This window comes from Glandiceps talaboti, chromosome 6 (genome assembly GCF_964340395.1).
Source record: "Glandiceps talaboti chromosome 6, keGlaTala1.1, whole genome shotgun sequence".
Classification (NCBI taxonomy): Eukaryota; Metazoa; Hemichordata; class Enteropneusta; family Spengelidae; genus Glandiceps; species Glandiceps talaboti.
The window spans coordinates 17,580,592-17,605,535 of record NC_135554.1 but is presented as its reverse complement, the minus strand read 5'-3'; the positions used below and the strand labels follow the sequence as shown (position 1 = coordinate 17,605,535).

Genomic DNA, 24,944 nt, shown 5'->3' with positions numbered 1-24,944 from the left:
ATGATATAAGTTTGCCACTGACAGTCAAACAGAAATGCCTCGAGTAAAAAACAACGTGTTCTAGTTGACCCATACGCAAGCGTTCTCGCATCCTGACGCTGCTGCTTATAAGTTATAGTTCGTTAACTTTCTCAGTACCATTTTGCCTTTGTTATATATTGCTCAGATTCATTGTTACATCAGATGTGGTTATCGAATGTAGTCTTACGGTAACATGAAATAATAAAATTACATTCATTGTGTGCATAATATAAGTTGTTCAAAATGGACTTGGCTTCATCACTTCGTTTCATTCATTCAGACACCATTTTCCAAAAGTGTCATTTTTTTTGTGCAATAATTTCTCTTATCAAATTGACACAGTATGGGTTTGTATCATTCTGATACTTCTGTCATTGAAAATAGTAGTTGGGGTGGAGGCTCCGATCACTTAGCTTGTTACTTCTATGGGTATATATATCGATAGATCGCAATACTTTGATTTCCCAGCCATTGCCATTTTTACAAAAAAGGAAAGGGGGGGGGGCGGAGGGGAAACGAAAGATGGAATACACTTTAATAATAGCGATAAGCTCATTTTCTCGTGACCCCGAGGTGCTCAAATCTCCAGACTCTAGACAGGGTCCAGGGAAAGGGCTCCGTACCACTAACCAACTGAGTGATTTGCATATGGTGCCCAGGTCTATATAGTATTGATCAATTATAACTATCATACCGTTTTCATATATTTTGTCGGCAAACTTCATCAGATACGTACGCTCAATTGGTACACGTAACGCAGAAGTCAACACATCAAACCTTGTTGATGGTGATATATATGCATAACGAAAGAGAAAACTTTTACTGAAAACTACCACAGAGGGCATAGTACCGTTGGAAATTTGTTTACTTGTATGAGGTCATTATACTCACACCTGTAACACGTGTATGATAGTATAAAGAATTGATACAATGCGTACGTTGGCTGCCGTTTTCGTTGTCTTCCTCGGCGTGCTTTTATATTTCATCTATGCTCCAATGCCGAATGGAATCGCGGATCCACACAAGTTGAGGTTGGTAGACGCTGGTTTGAGAGCACTACGGCACGTGGTAAGTCACTGTATAGCTAGGTCGATTAATATTAGTCACATATAACCACTAGTTGGATGTGACCGTGTAAGCATTATTCCTCCGTTATTATCAGATAGACTTATACATTCCTATCAACTGACTTGGATATAATCCGAAACAGGCTATGTTCGAGTCTTGATGATCGGATTTGAGCAGTGAAACAGGCGAATTAAGTTTTGGTACCAAGCCCGTCAAAAAAATTTAATACTCATGTAATGGACGGATGTAATGACGGCTCACAATCAATGAATAACATGCTTGAATCAAATCAGATACGCGTCTGGAGGTGAACATTACTCAGGAAGATATGTGCAGATATGATAAACCTATATGCATATGAAACAAATCACTGTGTTAAAAGTGCCAGTCTGAGATAAACCATGATTGAAGTTAATTTTGCGAAATATAAGCAGTCATATTTGTGTCAATACCATGAACAACAAACAAACCAGTACGTTATTCTTTAACATAAAATGTGCTAGCGTATAAAGTGGTTCTCCACGTCTAGATATCCTTTCAGAAGCTTGTCATGTACAGAAATTATCGACGCTAGTGAGTCGGTTGATTCAATGGAATTGAGTTTAAAATTTGTCACTATCTCAGTGCCATTATCTTTGTTAAGTTATTTTATTCATCGCGATGCAAGAATGTGTGAAATGTAAACCATCCTGACAAATATGGCGTCCTAGTTAATAAGTAATCAGGCACAATGGATTTTAGTCTGTACACGAAAAGTTAATAATTAAAGTTACCTTTTCACAATTACAATAAGGCATGGCCATGAAAACTGCATGCGTAATTATTGTGGTTATCATAAAATTAATGATTATTGAAACGAGGCGTGATTGTCTAATTAGAGTTCAATACTGTGAATAGTTGTATTTTAGCTCTAAAATATTTGCGCCAAAACAAATTAGTGCGAATATGGAATAACTCTTCTCGCTGGTAAATTCTTGTAGATGACAGTACCGGCCGCTCCCTTTTAGCCACTGGCGGGCTTAATAACTGCAGGTGATAAAGACCGATGCATTTGATAAAACGACATTCAATACATACACCCTTGCACAAGTTTACACTGTAGTAATAAAATCTGCCAAGAAGAAAGGACAAAGGAGAGTTAAAACGTGTAAAATTTCCTTTCCTCTAAATTGTTGCGCAAAAGTAAATATTAATATTTTAGTCACATTGACGCTTTGTTTTGCTTTTCTACATAAAGTGGGCAAAATGAAATAAATAAATGAAATAGGATAGTAATGATACAGACATAACTTTGTATACAATATGATGTTATTGTATAGCTATCGTTGACATCAGATAGAACGTAATAGCTCTATTGGTGCAAGTTAGGAATTAAAATGTATCATTTGTAAACGTTTTCATATTTTCTTCACGTTGGGATCAGGCCAAAGCCGGAGCGTTTCTAGGATTTGGTACAGAGCCTCAAATGCTTCGCAGAGTCTACGATAGCGGTATCCTAGGTCTTCAGGAACCACATAAAACAATTCAAGCCTATTTCACCATTTTTGACCATGTCAGAGTTCGTGTGTACGAACCAGTGAAGAAGAAGGAAGACTATATGCCTGCCTTATTATACTTCCATGGTGGTGGATTTATGTTTGGATCTATAGGTAAATCATACAGTTGTCATTTAGTTAACCTTCCCATGGTGGTGGATCTATAGGTAAATCATACACGTGTCAGCGCCTCTGTCCGTGGACGTATAGAGAATCCGTCTGTATTACTACTACTGACATAAAAATAGTCTGACAACATTAACAAATTGGTAACCATGGTAACACACACACCATCATCATTATCGTCATCATGACCGGCCAACACATCATTTTGATACACGAAGAAACTGTGAAAGGGCTAGAACTGTCATAGTGTAGTAATTTATTATACATAAACTGAATGATGTTCTTTTTCACCCATTCTCAGAAACATACGATGAAACAATGATGAACATAGCCAGGAAACTGAAAGTGTTCATTGTGTCCGTGGAGTAAGTATATTGATTGTCTTGTATTTAATACATAATGTATGTATGTATGTATGTATGTATGTATGTATGTATGTATGTATGTATGTATGTATGTATGTATGTGTATGTATGTATGTATATATTATGTATGTATGTATGTATGTATGTATGTATGTATGTATGTATGTATGTATGTATGTATGTATGTAAACAGTATGTATGTATGTATGTATGTATGTATGTATGTATGTATGTATGTATGTATGTATGTATGTAGGTAGGTACGTACGTACATACGAACGAACGAACGAACGAATTCACGAACGAACGAAAGAAAGAAAGAAAGAAAGAAAAACATTTGTTCATGAACTTTTGTAATGATCCCTTTTACCATTTTCAGTTATCGAAGAGCACCTGAACATAAGTATCCGACTGCTTTCAAAGACTGTGCAAGAGTAACGAGATATATACTGAATAATGCAGAAAAACATCACATAGATGCAATGAATGTAGCAGTTGCTGGTGACAGCGCTGGTGGCAATTTAGCAGCAGCAGTGGCCCTCAAGCTATCCAAGGATTACAATCTCCCACCTCTAAGATTCCAGGCCCTGATTTACCCCGCTTTGCAGGCTATAGACTTCACTTTGCCTTCTTACATGTCAAATGAGCAAGCCACAACAGGAATTCTTGCTGGTCGTGAACAGTGTGCGTGGTTCTTTTCCAACTACGCAATGGGTAACGACTCAATGACTCAAGTCCTCCTCGACGGGAGGGCCTACAACCGTGTGAAGAGCTCGGAGAAGGTGCACATCTTAGATCATATGGATCACGAAAACGTGCCGAGCATGTTTCAAAAAACAGAGCACAAACCTCCACCGAGAAAAAATGAAACAGAGGATGTGCCATATAAACTATTCAGGGTGATAACGAGTCCGTCTTTTGCACCTCTCATGGCAGAAGACCATGAACTTGCTACGGTTCCACCAGCGTACATTCTTACTGCCGGTTTCGACATGTTACGGGATGATGGTATTTTATACATGCAGAGACTCGAAGAAAACAATGTTACTGTGAAATGGGACCATTTCCACGACGGATTTCACGGAATGTTCATGTTTGGTGGTGGACCAATTACATTTGAAATTGGTAGACATGCTAGAAAAAGTTTTATTGAATATGCAAGACACATGTTTAAATACATATAGTTTTCTTGAATGAATTTCTCCTTTGCACAAGATCACCATGTTCAATCATTAATCTGTTTCGCTTTATACAATATTGTAGAACTATGGATTTTTTTAATTCTTGAATTTGTACTATGTTTATTTGTTTCATCTTAGACGAGAAACTTACTCATTCCAAAGTAGTCACACTTTTATAATGATTTTATAATTTACATGTTTTTTTTTTTATATAGGCTTGATAATTAGTTGCCACACCGATACCCAATGTACTACATCGGATTTTAATCAGATTGCCTGATACCGTTTAGATTTAAACCTTTTTAGTTGTCGACTCACTCTTCGTCAAGTAGACTAGTTGATACAACTGCCATTGTAAATAAAATACATGTTTATTGTAGTTGACTTTACATATCTCTATTCAGAGCAGTCTATGTTTCTCAGATGGAACATGTATATTAGTACTAGTGTGAGTGAGTGAGTACGTCCGTCCGTGCGTGTGTGTGCGCGCACGGCAACACGCGCAGGTGAGGGGGGGGGCATAGTGTTTTTTTTGTGTGCACAATACAATCATCACTGTAGTGCAGCAGAAGAGTATGTATTGCAACCACTACATGTAATGGGTTTTTAAAAAAATATATGGATGAGTGATAATATCTTGGACACGAGATTTGCTGTTTGGACCAAACAGCGCCCTCAACCAGTATTCCACCAAAATGAAAATAAATATTGGGAGTCAATAGCGAATGTATGTACGAATGACAACCCGAATGACAGAAAACCAATTACAGCATTTACAGTATGTAAACGATGGAATGGCACCCTTTTCTCTACATTTAGGAAGTTGAATAACACCTTCTACACTGTTAAACAAATGAAATGACAGTCGCCAGCATATGTTATAGAGTGGCGGCTGTCATTCCACTTGTTTAATCCTAATGTTTAGTATAGAGAGTGTCATTCAACTAACTGAATATTGTGTAGAAAAATGTTTCATTCCACTGTTTACATACTGTAAATGCTGTCATTCCTGTTTCAAAGCATTGCAATTGGCTATCATTCCCGAGTTGAAATTGGGGTAAGCTGACACAGGGACAAGTTGAAATTGGGGCGAATTGAACTGGGATGACTTGAAATTGGGACGAAGTGATCCATCACCATGAAAGTCGCAGATATTAGGCTGTATAAAAAACAAAGTGGAATCGTACTTGATCAATGATGGCGCTGTCTACGGCAAAAACTAACAACATCTGACAACATCTACCACAGGGGACCCAGGAACCGTGTGACAAACAAAACAAAACAAAACAAAACAAAACAAAACAAAACAAATAAATAAATAAATAAATAAATAAATAAATAAATAAATAAATAAATAAATAAATAAATAAATAAATAAATAAATAAATGACAAATGAACAAGCAAACGAACGACAAGTATAGGGACAAATAAAATAATTAAATAAACCAGCAAATAAAACAGATACTCATGGGGGTATACTGGATATGTTGTTTTTTTTCTATACCCATCACTATCAAAAAACAATATCTTCTAATTGTTGTCTGAGTACTTTCTTTCTTGCCTCTGCATTTTTTCTCAGCCTTTGTTCTCTCTTCAGAGATTCTCTTAACTGATATGTATCCATATCTTTAAGTCTCTTCCCTCTGTTGGCGTCACCTTCATTGCTGATTGCTCGTTTCTTCTCAGTCAACCTGGGTGCATTTTGCAGGTGAAAAGGCGTTCGCCCAGGAAAACAAAACTCACGTAAAAGACGCAATAACGATGGAATAAAGGTAAATACAAGAAAACCAGCCTATCTAACATCAGATTCTAATCAGATTGCATGTGGCCGGGCTGGATAGAAAACGCAAAATAGAGCAAACAGACAATCAATAGTGTGAACGTTTCATTTATAAATTATAGGGCATGTATATCAATGCGATGTTCGAATCCGTGCAGTATAGTAGTCAGGAGATAGCCAGTAGAATGTTTCTTTTTATAAATTTAGCTTACACTTCGGTATAAGTTTTGCTTGAGAATGGATCTGCTAACTAGTAGACTGTAAGATACGTCGTGACGTTTCGCCCTCACCGACCTCCTCTCTTTTGTAGTGATGTGTTAGGGGTTGGCCGATGGTTGAGGGCGCCCCGTCACGGCGTACCTTACAGACATACGCACAAACATCTTTTCCTAAATGACCTTTATTTTTATATATGTAGTACAGCCTTTAATAGCAATGTTTTACAACCATTATGGGCAAAGATTATGGCAACAAATTTCCTTTCAGTGCACAAATTCGATGCGAACTTCCGTTGAGACAATCACGTGACGTAAGTCTATACCGTACCGGCGTTAGAGCTCGTGTGATTGGTCGGAGGGCATGAAGCGGAATTCAAATACCAGGATGTTGTGTTTTTTGTAGTGATGTGTAAAAAAACATAGGTGCCGTAAAAGAGGCTGTAGTTTGCGACGATGCGTACACAATGCACAAACTACGTTCGTCTGCTGGACGGAGTAAGTCGGGCTGACATATGATGTCCCAAGGGCTCCCGGCCCTGGTGAGAAAGACCCAGTGTAGGAACATACCGTTGCAGTACTGTCTAGTGAGCAGTGTATGTAAAGTAGTCCTGATTGCAGACGGTGCACACGTTTCGTTCGCGGAAGGGACTTCCTCCGTCTGCAAGCAGGACTACTATTTAGTGTAGTGTAGTGTAGTGTAGTCCTGGGAGTGCAGTGTAGTGTAGTACTCATGTAGTGTAGTGTAGTGTAGTGTACATAACCACTGGAGACGTGTACCTCCACGGCATAAACAATGTAAAAGTACATAAGGGTCAATTAGCAATGAAACATACGAACAAAAACATAAAATACAAAATGTAATATATTAATAATAATATTATAAGCTCACATCATTATAATGATTTTTTAATTTCAGGAGTGATCTGTGTTTGGTAATAAAGACTATAGCATAACCATGATTAGCAACTCGGAAGACACAGGTGAAACTGGACAGGTATATGTTAATGAGAAAGGCAGATTGTACCATGTGTCAGAAGTAAGTTTTCAGTCCCAGTCATCAGTCAAACGACGTAGGAGTAAAGTGTATAGAAATTGTACAGCAGCCGAAACACACACATCACTAAATCAAATGTCATTCAAACAACCATGCAATACAGAAGGACCAAAGTCACTCCAATTCCTGGCAATGGACTTTGTTGCTAGACATATTGAATTGGTAGAATCACTGGTGGATTTCCCTGATGTTATAGGCAAACCATTATTTGAGCTGACACAGAAGCACAAAGTGTTCCTTGATGGATCAAGACAAGTGAGGGCACTGCAACTGTTTTGTGAGGCATACAACCAAGATGTACTGGATGGGTTAAATCTGTCAGGACGATACCTTGCACTCAATCAGTGCCTGCATCTCTTGCTTCAATTCAACTCAATTATCAAGCTTGATGTTAGCAGATGTGAACTTGGTGATGACCACGAGTTTCTACTCCATATTGGCAGTATACCAAGGTGATTATAGAAAGAAAGAAAGAGGGAGGTTTGATAATCTCAGTTGCAATGTAAACCTTTAAATGTTCACTGAAGTTGCAGAGATTTATGCTTGCGATGTTGTGTTATTGATACATCGTAAGAGATGTAAGTTGAAAATTTGATAGAATGGTGCCCACATATTTTGCAAGGGTTTGCCACCAAACTGACTACAAAACCTGTTTCCCTCCAAAATTTTGTTACAAAGGTTGGAAATCTATCTTATCTGAATTTGATATATCCCCCCCCCCCCCCACCTTTCCAGGTTCTGAAACTTTGGTAAAGATCTTTCAAAAGATTTTTATTTTAAAATGATAGTCATTATTTCATTATTAAATTGAAATACAGTAAGTAAATGCAGATATTGTTAATAATTGAGGTGAACATCTGGAAGACAGTTATCCATGATGCAAACATAAAATGCACAAGTACGTCATTCTAGATGGTACAATAGTGATCTTAAGCTGCAGTTCTCACTTACAGACCTATGCAAGCATCACCTTTATGTATTACTACAATATAGTACTGGCAGTCCTGCAACTATAATACTTAATGTTGCACAGTTCTAATCTCATTGTGATTCAGATATTGTTCATGATTTATTTCCTACATTTGTTCACTTAAATGAATGCATCACCGGGTAATGTCCTAGCTGTAACTGAGTTCATGAACCCCTCAGTGAGCTTATTTAGAATGCAGACCAGTGTTACAAAACCTAATACTTGCTGTTGTCTGTAGTAGTAATATGTCATATCTTTCATAATCACTTCAAGATGAATGATTCTTTGCTGTATCTATACTGCAGTTTAGAAACTCTCAACCTGAGTGAGAACAGTTTATCTGATGTGGGTATAAGGAAGATGACAACTAAATTACGAGTCTTTGGTACTGGTCCCTCAAATCTAACACACTTGAATCTTTCCTGTAAGTATACTTTGACTATCTGTAATGTTTGCAGCATCAATATGATGCTCCAAACCTCTGTTTGCTACCATATAGGTTATGGTTTTAGATCCTTGCTAGTATTAACATTGTATACATAACTGCATTAAGGGGGGGGGGGGCATAGGCTGAGTTTATTCTTTCATCTGCATAATTTTTGCTTCATATTCACACTTACATGTATTGTATTTTTTGAAGCATACTAAACTATCACTTGCAATTGACTGAACTCAAACCAGGTAAATCATAAATTATGAATTTTCTGATTGCATAATTTATTGTAAATATTAAAAATAGCTTGAGCAAATCCCTACTATAAAGTTAAGTGTACTACCAATGCCAGAGGACAACTGTACTAGTATAGAAGTTTAGGAGGCATGCATATAAAGACACTAGATGAATTTGATGTCTCTCTGAAAACTGTAGGTGATGTAAAATCATGAAATGACTCTCCAGAACCTGTAGTTTTATGAAAATGCGCGTTCTCTATTTCCTGGAGTAGTGGTGCACCCCTTAAAAGATAATTGGAGAATGTCACATGACAGTCACAAACCATTAGCGGTCCAAGTGCAACAAACCCGCGGGCTTGCCTGGCGAAAACGGGTGTCATAAAAGTTGTTTGCATCTCTAAAGCTGTTTGTAGCGTTACTTATAATAGCCTGATAAATTGATAACAACTGATATAAGACGGAGATAAGGTTTGCCTCAATTGACTCACTCCTTAGAAATGATCTTACGCTGTGAACTACACTTTTGAATTATACTGATTTTTGTTATTAGAGAAAAGGTTACACGATGAAATTAAGTCACACATTCTTCGCTTACATTAAAGTTGTGGGATTTCAACTCAAAATGAGCATTAATCAAGCAAGCTATCGGTAATTCGAATTGTTCGATGCGGTGCGTAATAAAATGTTTTACAGCTGTTTACGTGTGTTATGTAAGAGCCCATCATCACATGTGTAAATATTGGTACTCTTTGATAACAAGTCCACTTGCTTGGCTAATGGCTTGTCCCAGTAATGATCAGGACTATGATGAGTAAATAGGTTGAAATGTTATAATCTTACACTGAATAAGAATACCTTGTTCCAGGTTTTCACTTTTTTTGATAATTCAGAGTTCTGATACTTGTTTTGTAAAAGATTCCACACTGTGAACCTCAGGCCATGCGCCAGTGATTGTAGACACTCAGTGATTTGTCTCTGTCTGTATATGGAATGTAGGCTGTCATTTACAAGAATCTACACTTATCAGATTCTGTTCATTTCTAACTTTGTTTTGATACTAACTACAAATCTACTTACATACTAGGTAATCCCAAGCTATCAGATCGCTGTGTTGGTTATTTACTGGTATTCAAATATTTACAGTTCCTCGACATGTCAGGTTGCAATATAACAGTAAGTATAGACTGTAGGGATTTTCTGAGAAGTAGTGCAGTGGATATTGCAACCGATGACAGGCAAGCTTTTACAAACAGAACCTGTTACAAACAAGGAAAGTAAATAAATGAATTTAATCTTCACAGAGACACATGTACTTGGGATAGTTTCTACACTTGCAGCACAAACATTTTTTTAGCTCATACCCTGAAAACAATTGTTTGTCTTGAGTTTTTTAGCAAACGTTTTTCCCCACTATTGTCCTGTGACAAATTTGTTTTTGAAAATCTTCTTGATATTCATTTGTCAATATATACATAATGAGTGGATAAGGAAAAATAGGGTTCATCAGATTTTTTTATTATTTCTTTCAAGTTAAAGTTGATAATTGTAGTAGGTAAGGTCCTACGCTGTAGTAGAAAAGTCATTGGCCTAGGGAGTCTTTTGCATGAAAAGTCCTTTGCCTAGGGAGTCTTTTGCATGAAAAGTCTATGGCATCTTAAGTGAATATAAGTGAAATACTATCAAGTGATAATCAACATAAGTGTAGTAAATTGTGTTAGAGCAACAAACCAATTGTATATGGTAATCCACAATTCTTCTCTTTTACAGCATGAAAGAGGGATTGCCAAACTGGAAAGACAAACCAGCTTGGTATACAATAGATCACAGTGTCATATACAAATAGATAAGTGTGAAGTGAAGACAAGTGGATGGGCTACGTCTGTTATTACAGAATGGATACACTTATACACTCAGAAGAAATCAACCAATATTTCAAATCATCCATTTACACAGTGTAAGACATTTCACTTAGTCTGTTTACAAGGCTTATGGTATATTCTGTTCAATCTCTCATACCATAAGCTTGTAACTAGAATTGCAAGACGCTGTTAATAAGGTTTGAAAATCTCAACACATAATTGTCCAATCAGCTTGTCGTCACCATGGAGTATTCAAATGTATGTAGATAACATAACTTAAAAACCACTGATCGATTCCATAACTTTCATTCGAACAATTTTTTCATCTACACACCCACGGTAATGTTTCCACCAAATCTCAAGGCGTTTAGACACACATACATGCACCCAACCATACATACACACATTTTGTGACGCCTATAGCCCTATTTCAAAATTGTGTGATTTACAGTATTTGTGTAAAACATCATCAGATTGTGTTTGAATTCATATTGTATTGTATTTTCTTTTTAGATAAAAAAATGAAGATAAAAACAGAGCTGAAAGATCTTGTTCAAAATCAGCAAGTAAAGAAATTCCCACTTCTACAATTCACATCAAAACAAGATGACACTGTTCCAAACCCTCAGGCAGAAAATTCCAGTGTTTCAAAACAGGCAGAAAATTGTGCACCAAGTACCAACCTTGGTAGTAGGTGTCACAGAAACACTGTTAGTGGTAGTGAATTGAATGAAGTGATCGCAAGCAACTGTAAGACAGACTGCCACGCACAGAAGTCCAAGTCTTTATGTCATGAAAGTAAAGGTCAAGTTTGGGAGAGATCGTCAAGAAAATTGGCCCCAGTATCATCACAGTGTTGCTCTGATGATAATAAACTTGATGCAGATGAGATGGCGTTACTGCAAAGCTACTGCAAAGTCAATGACAAGGGTAGTATCACAAAGAACACAACACTGTGATGCCATGTGAGAGAGAATAATTGTTCATGGACTTTGGGTTCATACTTACGACGCTGGTAATCCAGCCTTTGGTTTACTACTAGATAGATGCAAACTAAATCTAATTGTTCTTCAATATGGTCGAGTACACAAGTGGGTGATAGCAGTTCCTCTTGACCTGTGTTGTACGATCCTAATCACCCGGTGATCAACATAGTGTAAACATTGGAAGTACCAAAACAGCACTTCAAGTTTATGGAACTCTAAATAAACTAGTTTTCAGAGACACCTCCCACTGAGACTATAATTAGACCGATGTCCATTCAATAACTTATCACTGTTGTATAAACACGTTGCACAATAGTTTTAGTTTGTATCTGTCTTAGTAATCGAAGGCTCAAATACCAGAGTAATATTCCTTGCAATAACCTGGTTCTATGAACCAAATTGAATCTTTCAGTACCAATGACCTTTTATATGAAACTTCAACTTTTGGACTCATTACAGACAATGGCCTGATTTAATTTGATTTGATATTTTGTGGTTGAATAAAACTAATATTTCTGTTACGTTTTCTTTCCTTGGCTAGTTTTTCTTACAGCTGAATATTCAACCTCTTTATTGACTGAATAAAGATATGTTTTCTACTGTTCAGTTCCCCCCTTTACCTAAATAAAAACATTTCTCATATTATAATTACCAAGGTATGAGTATCTCTCTGTATGTATCTTTCTCTCTGTATGTATGTATGTATGTATGTATGTATGTATGTGTATGTATGTGTGTGTATGTATGTGTGTATGTAAGTATGTATGTGTGTATGTATGTGTATGTGCATATTGACTATAAATGTGCGTGCGTGCGTGCATACATGTATATATATATGTGTATGTGTGTGTACGTTTGTGTACATACATCACATCACAAAACATTACATGCCAATGCGATTCATCACTTTATTACGTTAATTAATCAACAATATTTTATACATACTTATGACTAGATATGAATAAGTTAGCAACAACTATAATAACACTAATGTTAATGATGACCAGAAGGCATAGGATGTCGTCTTATGTTCATCACCTCTCATTTTCTACTATTGCACAAAAAAATGAAAAATGATATAAAAGAAAATAATAATAAATACTTTCATTGATTTTGTTTGAATGGAAAATAAAACTGGATGTTACTAAGCTTTGCCTAGATTGTAAACATATTCCTTATAAAGTTTTGTGATTATCGGTCTTCTTCAAGCTCACCAATTCATGAAGTCTTACTAATAAACAGTGCCCTCACAGTCATGACTATGAAATCGATAACTTTCAGTTTATTTTTTTACAGGCCGATGAGGGACTGTCCAGATTTCATATTCTACACACTGTTGCAATGTAAAATCGTCCACATTTGTAGAGTTTTCTATCAAAGAGATTTTCTTTGTAAGCCATAATGCAACTATTCTTGAGAGAGTACTCAACCCAATATCCAGTGTCCATCATCATGCCTGTGATAGGTAGCAAATGAAGAAACCACAAATACAATTCTCATGACCTGATGAAATTGAGATGTTTACAAGTTTGCATTACAATCAGTCTAAACATAGGACACACACCAATATTTATTGGAAAGGGTTCAGTAGCTTTAGACTGGGCTCCTTTACTTCTACTGGTGGTGTTATGGTCAAACACGTACACATGTAACACAACCAGCAGTGACAGGCTCCCAATCGATATTAGATGTTCATTACAAGCAAATACTGAATCTCTGCAGAATCTGAAAAAAAATATGCAAGTGCATTATTTTTTTTTTAAATTTACATTCTATTTCTACCTCTGTGATTTAAACAACAGACAGATACATGATAGTATTGCGCAAGTCATTTACATATATTTACATATCGTTATAACCCATGTCTTGTCATTCCACGCCTTATACAAATCCAACATGCATACTTATTCAGCAATTGTTAAAATGTAAATATAAATATAACATAGACTAGTTATATGCAATCTTACATATATACCAACTTATATATCAATCTTACATATATATATACCAAACTTATTACAGCATGGGAAGTCATTATTTTGCCATAATTACAAAACTTTCAAGTATTTACAAGACTGTAACTATCACTACAAGACAACTGACTGCTTCATGAAATTCACCTTTACATATGTCACTCTTTAGGGATGATCGCACAATGTTGCACAAGCTGAATAAATGAACTTTGTTCAATGAGGACACCCCCCCCCCATGAATGTTCACAAGTGCAACATCGACACGTTTATATATGATGTCACCATGATGAAAACTGTAGAGGTCACACCACTACAATCATTGCAATGTAAGAACCTGATGATAAACACAAAATACTACTGGAAACCCAGCACCATATCTCACATTAGAAATAAATTTTAATCAACTTAGCAACATCTCAGTAGTGAATACAGAACCTGTTATCATTTAAGGCATGGAAGTTTTCGAAATTTGGTTAAAAGTGCGAAAATGAAGTTCAGCAGTTGCATTGATGCCAGACCCCCCTCCCCCCCCCCCCCCCGAAGTTCACTTGTTGAGCTTGTGTGACATTATCCGATCGTCCCTTAGTAACTCTTTTAAAAAACACCTAATTAATAGTTGGTACCTATTGAATAGTAATACATACTGTAAAATCAGAGACATCTACTTCAGTATCAATGGTAAATGTATTTCACTTGACTCCTGACCCATGTAACCCTAAGGAAGGGTCAAATTCTGCTGTTCTGGGTCACCAAAAAACATGTGTTTTCTTGTGGGTCGCCACATAGCAAGGTATCATGGGGGAACATCACACTGCTGTGTATCAGTGGTGCATAAAATTGACTCAGAGGGTGCATTACTCCTGACAAAATGTATGCTACAGATTATAGGAAACTAACTTAGAATTGATTCACTGTCTAAATGACGAAGGTTCTGTAACCTTGACAAAAAGCATGAACTTGAAGAGCATGAACCTTTGATAGGAATACAACATAACATAACTGTTGTCAATTCCTTTGTTTAACCATAGACATTAGAGAGAGAGCCCCGTTTATGGTCTAACTTCGAATTATGACAACCCTTGCATGAATAAGGGTGACCCTATACTTTGTTATGTTCCTCATTACTTTTTCATAGCAACTGAGTCAGTTGATCGATTTTTAAAAAGTAAAAAAAAATAAAGAAAATTATCCATGTTTCTCTGCCTCTCCTTTTCCTCCTTCTTTATCTTCTTTTTATTGGATTCCTGGTAACAAACCCTTTCCCAGCTTCTCTACATAATTGGTATGTTCTCAGCCCCCCTACTTCCGTCATGAAAGAAATTCTCTGTTCGTGAACAAGTGTCACCGTCGACACCATGACTGTAGATGATGGCGACAGTCCAGACACTTGCTTGTTCTTGCCAGAGAGGGCGCTGTTCCACAAAATATTAAGGGTGGGCAAAGCAAATTTTTTGATCTCAGACCTTAAAATTTGGGTCGGTCGGGTAATGAGAAACAGGAAAAGAATAGAGTCACCCTAATAAATCTCCTAGTCACTATATACCTCAGCTTTACAATAGTCCAAGCATTCATTATTATATTGTGCATAGTGTTATAAACTGACAAGAGCCTCTATAAATACTGGAGTAAACAAATAACGGCAGTATAAAACAAATGTGCAGTAGTGTTTAAAATCTACAATGTCTCAGCTATTGATGTCTTTGTCTTGGTGAATGTATCATATTATACCTGTAGAAGGGCGGAAACATTACAAAATGACCAACTATTCTAGCACACTTGGATTTACAAAAACTGCTATGCATACCAGTGTAAATAAATAGATTATCAGGTATTTATTTGTGAATTTACCAAACTTTAACGTTTATCAGAATTCTTGTGGGCCATTTTTTTAGGGCAAAGTATGAAAATACAAAAAAAAAATACAATTGCTTGATGTATGTGAACATAACATTGAAAAGTAACATCAACCCTGTAACCATATCACACAACCCGTAGGATTGTACCAGCGCCACCAATGACTGTATCAATATCACATAACCTGTAAGATTGTAATAGCGCCACCAACGACTGTATCGATATCATACAATCTTTAGTTTTTCTAGTCTGTTTAGCCAACATGTTGACAGTAAAAATACTGTTACCCAAGACTATCCTATGTACATCTTAAAGCTGTGATTATGAAACTAAACACAATAGCTGATGTCAGTGTCAATGGATAATTAAATCCCCTCTCCAAATAAAATGATCTGTAGAAAGTATGCATTGTATTTAAGTTCTGTGTATAAATAAATAGAAGAGATTATGCAATATTTTTCAAGATGCTACATACAAACTGATCAATAGGATCTGCAGTGTGACACTACAATGATTGTCAAAATTGCCTAAAATTGAGACTTTATAGTGGCCATATGGATAAGCATTTGGTATTTATTTTGGATTTTTAATTTATAAAATAATTTTATCATGGCTTCCTACTTGAAAAAATCAATGTGAACAACATTGACTAAGTTTATGTTTGTAACTCAACACATTGCAAAAAGCTGCAAAAAAAATGTGTAAAAAGTTTGTTGTTGTACATACAACAACAAACATTTTACACATTGATTAATCTTTTGCAATGTATTGAGTTACAAACAAGGACTTGGCATATGTTGTTTCATATTCATTTTTCAAGTAAAAAGAAACGATAAAATTGCTTTATATATTAGAAATCCAAAATAAATACCAAATGCTTATCCATATTGCCACTTTAAAGTTACCAAAGCTATCACAATGGAGCATACAGGACATAATCGGCAGCAAAACTTTCAGCCTCATGTTTACACCACGTACTCCACATTTGTTTACTTAGGATATTAGCTTTGTGGAGTAAAGTGAATACTGGAAAAGAACAGCCTAGTCAACAGTGTGTTATTTTAGGTTCCTGATTTCCATTACAGCCTCCAACTGCACCCCCTTCAGCTCCTGCACATTCCGCCATTGATAAATCCTCGGAACTTTGATGTTCTGAATTTGTCATGGAGTTTCTAAACCGTGCCATTAATTGGGGTGCTAGTAAAGATGATGCTGGGCTGAGTGAAGGCGTGGTACATCGCGATGCACTCAAGTCACACTGTCCCAATAATTTTATCAATTCACCCTCATTAGGACCGCCCACTTCTTTATCTGTTGATACAAAATATGTCATTACTTTTGTTAGTGGAGTGAATTTTGTAAATTTCTCAATAAACATGAACACAAAATATCTATATGTCATATATTTATCATCATTTTTGCACACATTATTGCAGATGATATTCTCTAGAATATCAATAATAATAACTTTACATATTTCTAAAATTCCTTCCACAAAAACAAACTGTGAGTAAAATAATGCACTAGCTACAATGGGGATATTTTTTTTCCTTCAAGGAACCAAATATATTGACTAAAATATGTCATCAGTTACTTATTAAAAGACACTTTATCTGTTAATTAGTTGTCAATATTATTTGTAGGTATGTGATATAGTGACAACTTTAAATCTTAAAACTAAAAAGGTTTTGTTAGATGCAATAGCTTACTGGTAATATCATACACACTGCACTGTATTTCATCACCTATGGGTGAACATATTTTTTGTAGGTAGCTGTATACATGATAAATCAAATCAAATAGATTTTTAGGTCCGTACCCCAAAACAGTGCCCTCAACGGCGATAATGATTTCAACCTGTTTCTGTACTACTTATGGATATGATCGACTACTGATTAACATGTATAATGTCTAATTATTGACATTTTAACACTTTTCAATGAATAGATTTTGTAGTTGTCTAATTGAAAAACGAGACTACAATTACAAATTAGTACAGATTTAACATGGTGACAGATTGAAAACCAAGCTTTCACTCAAGATTAAAACTTGTCACCACACCTGATAATATTGACCCCCTAACTAACAGATACAATGTATTTTTTATAAGTAACCGAGGGCATATATCTTTGGTTATTTGATCATAAAAATATCCCAGTTGCAGTTAGTGAAGCTTTAAGATTGAAAAATACCCAGAACAAATTTCCCTTGATGAAAACTTTATTGGGTTGACTTACTGTGCTCTCCTTTGATATATTGTTCCATTGCAGTGGTCAAGTCCCACATCTGTAGTGAAATACACAATATTAAAGACAGTGTTAACAGCCTAAGAATTTGTTGGTAATTACTTGCATTTGGCATTTGTGTCATTGGAACCTGTTATATCATCCTGACATTATTGTCAAACTCAGTCCATTGCTTTCAAGACCTGATTTCCAGTTCTTTGGTAGTCATACTGTAGCTGGACTGATCCCTACTTAATTAACAAACTCATCTCCATGACTTTACAGGTCTTGACTGGATTTGACTTTCTTGACATGACTTGAGGGGAATCAGTAGACAAGCACTAAGTTCACAAACTTGGTATTCTTTTATTAGAGTGACCAATGAATAAATAACATTTGAGTCTGGATGGATTCCATATACAGTTAGATACCTCACCTGTATTGTTCCATTTGCGTGACCGGTGAATAAATGACGTCGTGGTCTGGACCCCATACGATTAGACCCTTCACATTCATGTACACAAAAACAACTGATGTTGGAAGTGTCCACAGATGTGATGATACAAACTCTGATGAGGAGAATCAGTCATGACATGTAGTTAATAACAGTGACTTGAATCATAACTCTTTTAGTCTAAGTTATATGGTGTTTTGGAATACAGGAAGAAAACGGTACAACTACACATGAGACAATTATTCAAACATTGGATAGTTGAGTTTCTGTCTTCAACTACTTGAATTGGAAAGGATTCAACTTAAATAAAAGAGTGATAGATAGACTTATCTAATGCACAGTCAATAAAAATGAGTTTATCTTAAAGTGGCCATGTCGATGAGGATTGGGTACCAGTAGTTATTTTGGATTTTTAATTTATAAAACAATTTTATCGTGGTTTCTTACTTGAAAACTCAACATTGACAGAGTCTGTCTTTGTAACTCAATACTTTGCAAATGGCTAAAAAATGTGTAAAAAGTTAGTTATTGTTTGTACACAGATATTTTACACATTTTTTAAAAGAATTTTTTGCAATTTATTGAGTTACAAACAAAGACTTGGCATATTTTGTTTCACATTAATTTTTCAAGTAGTAAGTCATGATAAAATTGTTTCATAAATTAAAAATCCAAAATAAATATCAAATCCTCATCCACATGGCCACTTTAATGGTTGATGAAGTCAGAAAAATCCAAACAAAGTAATATAACAGAGCAACTTTATCTGATAATTTTTGCAGGCTACTTATAATAATGAGAAATTGTTCATTTTTCTGAAATCATGTAAAAACTAATCAAAAGCTAGAAAAACCTTCCAAGTTCTTTTTCTTACCTTTTACCAGTTGATGAAAGTCTAACATAAACTTGGTCTGTGTCTGGTACTACCTTTTGTACGAACACTTGCATGTCATCTCTTTCACCATGGGGACCTATGTGTTCAAATCAGATACCGAGAACTTCAAATACTAAACCAAAGTAATGACATACATTTTGTATATACATCATGGAAACCTATGCCTCCAAAACAGGCATGTCACAATTCTAACATTTTTACTAAAATAGTACACAACAAATAAGATGCGATTCCTGACTGTTTGTTTTAATATAATCATTGACAACTGAGTAATACCAAATAAGATATTATTATTAAAATTGAGTATTCAGCAAAAAATTGGTTTTGTGAATGTCTGTACAATGGTAAAATATTATTCTTTACCAATATCATTTCCAGCCTGGTAGCTACGATGTGGACTAGCCTCTTCCAGGGATAATACCTTGAAGGATGCCACTGGAGTAGAGCCTGGCTGTGTTGACAACATTCCACGGAATCGTGTCACAGTCCATGTACGTGTGTGATTAAACTCTGAACACACTGTAAAGAAACCACAACAAAAAATCAGTTTTGGGGCAACATTAGTAGTTCAATGTACGGTAAAAAAGTAAATTCTTTAGGGGGGGGGGGGGGGGGGGGGGGGTAATGCCATCCTACAAAATTAATTTTACTTTTCATGGAATCTGTTTTGTGTTGCTAAATGCAAATGTTAAGAAATGGCAGAATTTTCATCATAGTGAATGCATGGCACTAAAATACAGTAAAGTGTCAATAAAACAGTTATTTTTCCTCACTACATACTGGCTTTGCATTCTTAGCACTACAGACTACTACACATATTTGAATTTGATTTGCTCTCTCAAACAATTTTCGATTTTGGCCAAGTTAATTAGAAAGGTGGGGGTGGGGGGTGGGTGGTCTGAGGCCTATGTACAAGAATTTAGTTTTTTATCCTACACTGAATTATCGATCTCGCCCGTTATTATCACATAACATTATTCAAATAGTACAGATACTATACCATACAGTTCTAAAGGGTAACTATTACTTCATATGTACGGCATATTTTAACATTTTACAAAATTGTCTATATATGATGTACATCTATCGATTTTCTTTGACGTATGCTGGTCAAAGCAAAATATATAGATTTTGAAATATGATAACAAAAATATTCTTAACAATAGTTGATATACATAATACTAAAATTATTTTGTTGATCTGTAAGGTGTCTTTCAAAACCACTGGAAAGAAGCTGGTAGAATTCCATTAATCTAAACAAAGGCTGTACAACAATTGCAAAGTTTGATGTAATTTTGATGTAATTATACATCCTGAAAGAAACAATCACCACCACTGCCACCCCACCCCCCCCCCCCCACCCCCATTCTGGCAAGTTCCCTACATCACATTTTTAATCAGATTGGAGATATACAATGTACCATGAAAACAAACAACCTACCTGATACCAGATGTTTCTCTGACAGCATAACTTTGACAACTGGACTTCTGTGAACTGTAAATGTTTGTAAGAGTTGAGGGCCATGTCCTACTGTCTCTGGATGCTGTACGATGACTCTCACTGTACCAGAACTTGTACCATATGCAATCTCTATCCAGTTACCACTCAAACCTGTCAATGATCATTACAATTATGTCTATCAGTCATCAGTACTCTACTCACTCCTAAGAGGAATGCCACATTAGGAAATAAAGCTAACTGTGGGCTCCAGAGAGCCATTAAATGATTTCACATAATTTTCACTTGGCTGCCAAGAAATTACACCAAATTGAAACACTTTTTTTAACCATATAGTACTTTCAGTTATACATCATGCCTGATGGGTCTTACGAGACATAAATATTTATTAGATGCTCACTGAATATTCATGACTCTTAAGGGTTTATTTCCTTAGATAAATATTCATGAATATTCAGTTTGCATCTAATGAAAAATCATGTCTCCGACGACCCTGGGGTCAGGTATACATTAAGGGTTACTTACTTGATTTAGGGGTTAGGTAAACACTGAGTGCTGTAATGGCGTCATTGGACGGATCATGGTACAACTCTGTTACCAGTAAATCATTGTCTTTCATACGCAAGGGAAACTTCTGCATATCTGTAAGAAGTCAGGCAAGATATAATGAATATACTGATTTAAAAATCCAAAATAAATATCAAATCCTCATCCGTGATTCTAGGACAACTGCCCCCCGGACAATTGCCCCCCGGACAATTGCCCCCGGACAATTGCCCCCGAAGGACAACTGCCCCCCGGACAATTGCCCCCGAAGGACAATTGCCCCCCGGACAACTGCCCCCCGGACTACTGCCCCCCAACGAAAAAAAAACTAGTATTACAGATGTACGGGTTTGTCAATCATTAAAAAGTCACCGTCGGCAACGTACCGCCGCAACTTGCGTACATTATACTCACTACATTCACATTAACATTTGCATGTTTTACTCTATTGTCATCTGTGATAATTGTTATAAAAGTCGGTATGATGCTTTAACTTACCGCCGTAATTCACATAATTTATACTCACATTTGCACGTTTTACTCTATTGTCATCTGTGATAATCGTCACGTGCTAGATTTTCTTCGGTGAATAGCCCACAATTTACAGTTTTAAACACTGGCTGGTCATGATAAACCGAGCCGAGTCACCATTTACTGTCACCAAAGTCTTACGAGAATGTACATTCTGAGTCTCAATATTTTTTCTACTTTTGACTCGTTTTCTATCTTGTTACCTGTATATTTTGTATTGAACTGATAATAAATAATTCTTTTCCAGTAAAAAAATGACTTCGTGTTTGTGTTTGTACAAACCCGTACATCTGTAATACTAGTTTTTTTTTCGTTCGGGGGCAGTAGTCCGGGGGGCAGTTGTCCGGGGGGCAGTTGTCCTTCGGGGGCAGTTGTCCGGGGGGCAATTGTCCTTCGGGGGCAATTGTCCGGGGGCAATTGTCCGGGGGGCAGTTGTCCGGGGGGCAGTTGTCCTGTTACCCTCATCCATATGGCCCCTTTAAATGTATATATTATGTACAGTGAACACTTCCTGTTTGAGTTGTATGATCCAATTATATCCTATCAGTGAAGTTCACTCCTATATCCTTGTTGGTGGTAAAAGTGTGTGTGTGTGTGTGTGTGTGTGTGTGTGTGTGTGTGTGTGTGTGTGTGTGTGTGTGTGTGTGTGTGTGTGTGTGTGTGTGTGTGTGTGTGTGTGTGTGTGTGTGTGTGTGCGTGCGTGTGCGCACGCATGTTGGTGTCTGTGTCTGTGATGTGTCTATACATTTATGTAGGTATGGTATATCAAAGAATAAACATTGGGTATTTGCATGTGTATGTATGAGGTAAGAAAATAAACAATGCATATGTGTGTCTGTGCATATGTGCATGTGTGTGTGTGTGTGTGTGTGTGTGTGTGTGTGTGTGTGTGTGTGTGTGTGTGTGTGTGTGTGTGTTTGTGAATTAAGAGATAATCGACACTGAGTAACTCTTACCAATATAGTAAATAGATCCATTACTGCATCCTAAGAGTAGATTAGACCCTGCAGTATCATAACTTGTCACTGGTTGAACCTCTTGAACCTACAGAATAACACACATCAACAATATCAGATTGTGTCTACCATATATCAATTACATACAAACACTCAACACTGGAAAAGAGTTGTAGAAAAAACATAGGTTGGAGAAACTACTCTTTAATTTTATCTTGTCGTTCTTACAGGGGCACAAGCTGAGGTTATTTTGATGTAGTTTTTTATGCATACTTAAAAGGTACTCACAGTATTGTACTTACTGAAGCAAACTTAACCACTACTCACAATTGACTAAACTCAAACTTGGTATCACGATATAACCTACAAACAATCCCATGACATAATTTATCTTACGTATCAAAATATGTTCATGAAATCCATACTATGCTATCATCTATTATAACCATGTCAGAAGACAATTGTAATGTTCTTGAAGACATGCATCAACATTAACGATACACTAGAATGTGGTTTTGTTTAAGTATTTTCACTTCAATACTATGCTTACAAAACTCAGCTTGTGCCACTTTATGAATGCTGCATCCCCACACTTTAACTTTACAACACCTCATTTCATACACATAGCAGTAAGTAATTTAATCTCTATAGTTTTGTTGACTGTAAAGTGGTAATCAAGTTAGCTATTAGACTTACCTGCCAGTTTTGTGTCATTGCATGCCATACACCAACTTTACCCGTTGTACTAGTAGCTACTAACTGACTTCCAATAAAGAATAATGCATCGACAGGGACACCCAAATTAAAAATACCTACAGAGATAAAAAAAAACACGTAATGTATGTGTGTGATATTAACTCAAACATGATAAAAATCAACTGTACAAAGCCACGGTTTGATCTGTCAATTTTAAGCTTCATAAACATCAACTTGACAAACATGTAAAATGAAAGTGTACTTTGTCAACTCACCTATCTCACTCCGTAAACTTCCATCCTGACAGCACCACAGTCTCACGGTGGAACCATAGGATACTGCCACCATTTTTTCCCGATTGTCACCTTGATTGATACCAGTCACTTTAACATTCAACGCCAGTCTTTCCACCGTTCGTTCCAAATACGGACTGGTGAAAACGAGGTGCCATCCTGTTGATTCCTTGATCCGATAACAACACACAAAGTGAGGATAGGCCACTGCTAGCCAGTTGTGATGTCCACGTATCAGGATCACCTTCCTTGGATCCAGCAATGTGTCTGAAAATCACAAGGCAATAAAGAATGGCGCCAATAATGTACCTTCCTATACACAGCGCCCTCTATTGTCAAAATTAAAGGCATCTGAATATATAAAATAGCAAATTTACATGTACATGTAGAATCTTTATTATACTGACAACTTGCTTTATACAATATGTTTTAAAGGTTGGTAAAATTATAAAGCTCACTCGAGTGTACTGTAATTTACTACACTGCTAGCAAACATTAATCATTTTTTGGACTTAATCATAAGTGGGCACTAACACCCAGATTCACAATTGCAGTATTTGTATATTTACATTTTAATGATTGGATAGCTTTGAGAGATACATGTGATATTTACCTGTTAATCCAATGTCCAGGTCTGATCTTGAATACACAGTGTCTACTGGACAGTTGACTTGAGAGTCCCTGGCTGACACTACTCTATCTCTGGGCTGTGGATGGTGATCAGGACGAGATCTTAACTCAACTTCACCTGCAGTATGAACCCTTCTGTCTCTGCTTGGGAAAGCTGTAATATAACCATATCAAACCAATACATTGTGTCAGCCTGTACGTGAATCTTGAAACAGTTTCTGGTTTATGACACCTAGCCACTAATGACTTGGCAAACAAATATCACTATCTCACAAATTTCAATGACAAATGCTACAAAAAGAAAAAGATAATCTATCAGTCAATCGATCAATAAATTAATTGATAAATTGATCAATCAATCAATCAATTAATCAATCAATCAATCAATCAATCAATCAATCAATCAATCAATCAATTAATCAATCAATCAATCAGTATGATTTCATGAAAGCTATGTTAGACTAAAGTTGCCCAGATATTGACACTTACCAGCAGCTGGGAGGTAACCATGGAACAAAACATTGCCACAAGATGAGCTATCCAGTTCTTCACAGAAAAGTAATTTTTTTACTGCAAACACAAAGGTAACATTATTA

The 24,944-nt window shown here is 36.3% G+C and overlaps 3 protein-coding genes across 3 annotated transcripts in view; 2 read left to right on the top strand and 1 right to left on the bottom strand.

Annotated features, from left to right (window-relative positions):
• Window positions 1-951: 951 nt before the first annotated feature.
• LOC144436917 (neutral cholesterol ester hydrolase 1-like) lies at window positions 952-4,299 on the top strand. Its single transcript, XM_078125782.1, has 4 exons — window positions 952-1,089; window positions 2,513-2,738; window positions 3,052-3,115; window positions 3,495-4,299. Exons 1-4 carry the CDS (start codon window positions 952-954, stop codon window positions 4,297-4,299), a joined length of 1,233 nt encoding a protein of 410 aa, XP_077981908.1.
• A 2,460-nt stretch (window positions 4,300-6,759) lies between these two features.
• Window positions 6,760-12,326, top strand: LOC144436916 (leucine-rich repeat-containing protein 42-like). The gene is made up of 6 exons (XM_078125781.1): window positions 6,760-6,790; window positions 7,237-7,801; window positions 8,625-8,743; window positions 10,076-10,164; window positions 10,759-10,945; window positions 11,364-12,326. The coding sequence occupies exons 1-6, from the start codon at window positions 6,760-6,762 to the stop codon at window positions 11,807-11,809; spliced, it is 1,437 nt and encodes a 478-aa protein (XP_077981907.1). The 3' UTR covers window positions 11,810-12,326.
• A 4,182-nt stretch (window positions 12,327-16,508) lies between these two features.
• Window positions 16,509-24,944, bottom strand: part of LOC144436152 (BTB/POZ domain-containing protein KCTD3-like) — a 12,749-nt gene continuing 4,313 nt past the window's right edge. The window contains exons 5-16 of the mRNA XM_078124855.1: window positions 24,838-24,918; window positions 24,332-24,502; window positions 23,701-23,985; window positions 23,426-23,541; window positions 22,730-22,817; window positions 21,222-21,338; window positions 20,679-20,849; window positions 19,601-19,756; window positions 19,217-19,313; window positions 18,325-18,457; window positions 17,901-17,949; window positions 16,509-16,974 (exon numbers count right to left, since the gene is read on the bottom strand). Of these exons, the coding sequence (XP_077980981.1) occupies window positions 16,709-16,974; window positions 17,901-17,949; window positions 18,325-18,457; window positions 19,217-19,313; window positions 19,601-19,756; window positions 20,679-20,849; window positions 21,222-21,338; window positions 22,730-22,817; window positions 23,426-23,541; window positions 23,701-23,985; window positions 24,332-24,502; window positions 24,838-24,918 (1,730 nt within the window). The 3' untranslated portion in view covers window positions 16,509-16,708. The remainder of the gene's footprint in view (window positions 16,975-17,900; window positions 17,950-18,324; window positions 18,458-19,216; window positions 19,314-19,600; window positions 19,757-20,678; window positions 20,850-21,221; window positions 21,339-22,729; window positions 22,818-23,425; window positions 23,542-23,700; window positions 23,986-24,331; window positions 24,503-24,837; window positions 24,919-24,944) is intronic.

Excerpts from the sequence above, each read along its gene's own strand:
- LOC144436917 (XM_078125782.1), top strand. The coding sequence starts at position 952 with ATGCGTACGTTGGCTGCCGTTTTCGTTGTCTTCCTCGGCGTGCTTTTA. Across the intron at positions 1,090-2,512 it reads TGAGAGCACTACGGCACGTG|GCCAAAGCCGGAGCGTTTCT; the intron begins GTAAGTCACTGT and ends CGTTGGGATCAG. Across the intron at positions 2,739-3,051 it reads ATTTATGTTTGGATCTATAG|AAACATACGATGAAACAATG; the intron begins GTAAATCATACA and ends ACCCATTCTCAG.
- LOC144436916 (XM_078125781.1), top strand. The coding sequence starts at position 6,760 with ATGCACAAACTACGTTCGTCTGCTGGACGGA. Across the intron at positions 7,802-8,624 it reads CATATTGGCAGTATACCAAG|TTTAGAAACTCTCAACCTGA; the intron begins GTGATTATAGAA and ends TCTATACTGCAG. Across the intron at positions 8,744-10,075 it reads AACACACTTGAATCTTTCCT|GTAATCCCAAGCTATCAGAT; the intron begins GTAAGTATACTT and ends CTTACATACTAG.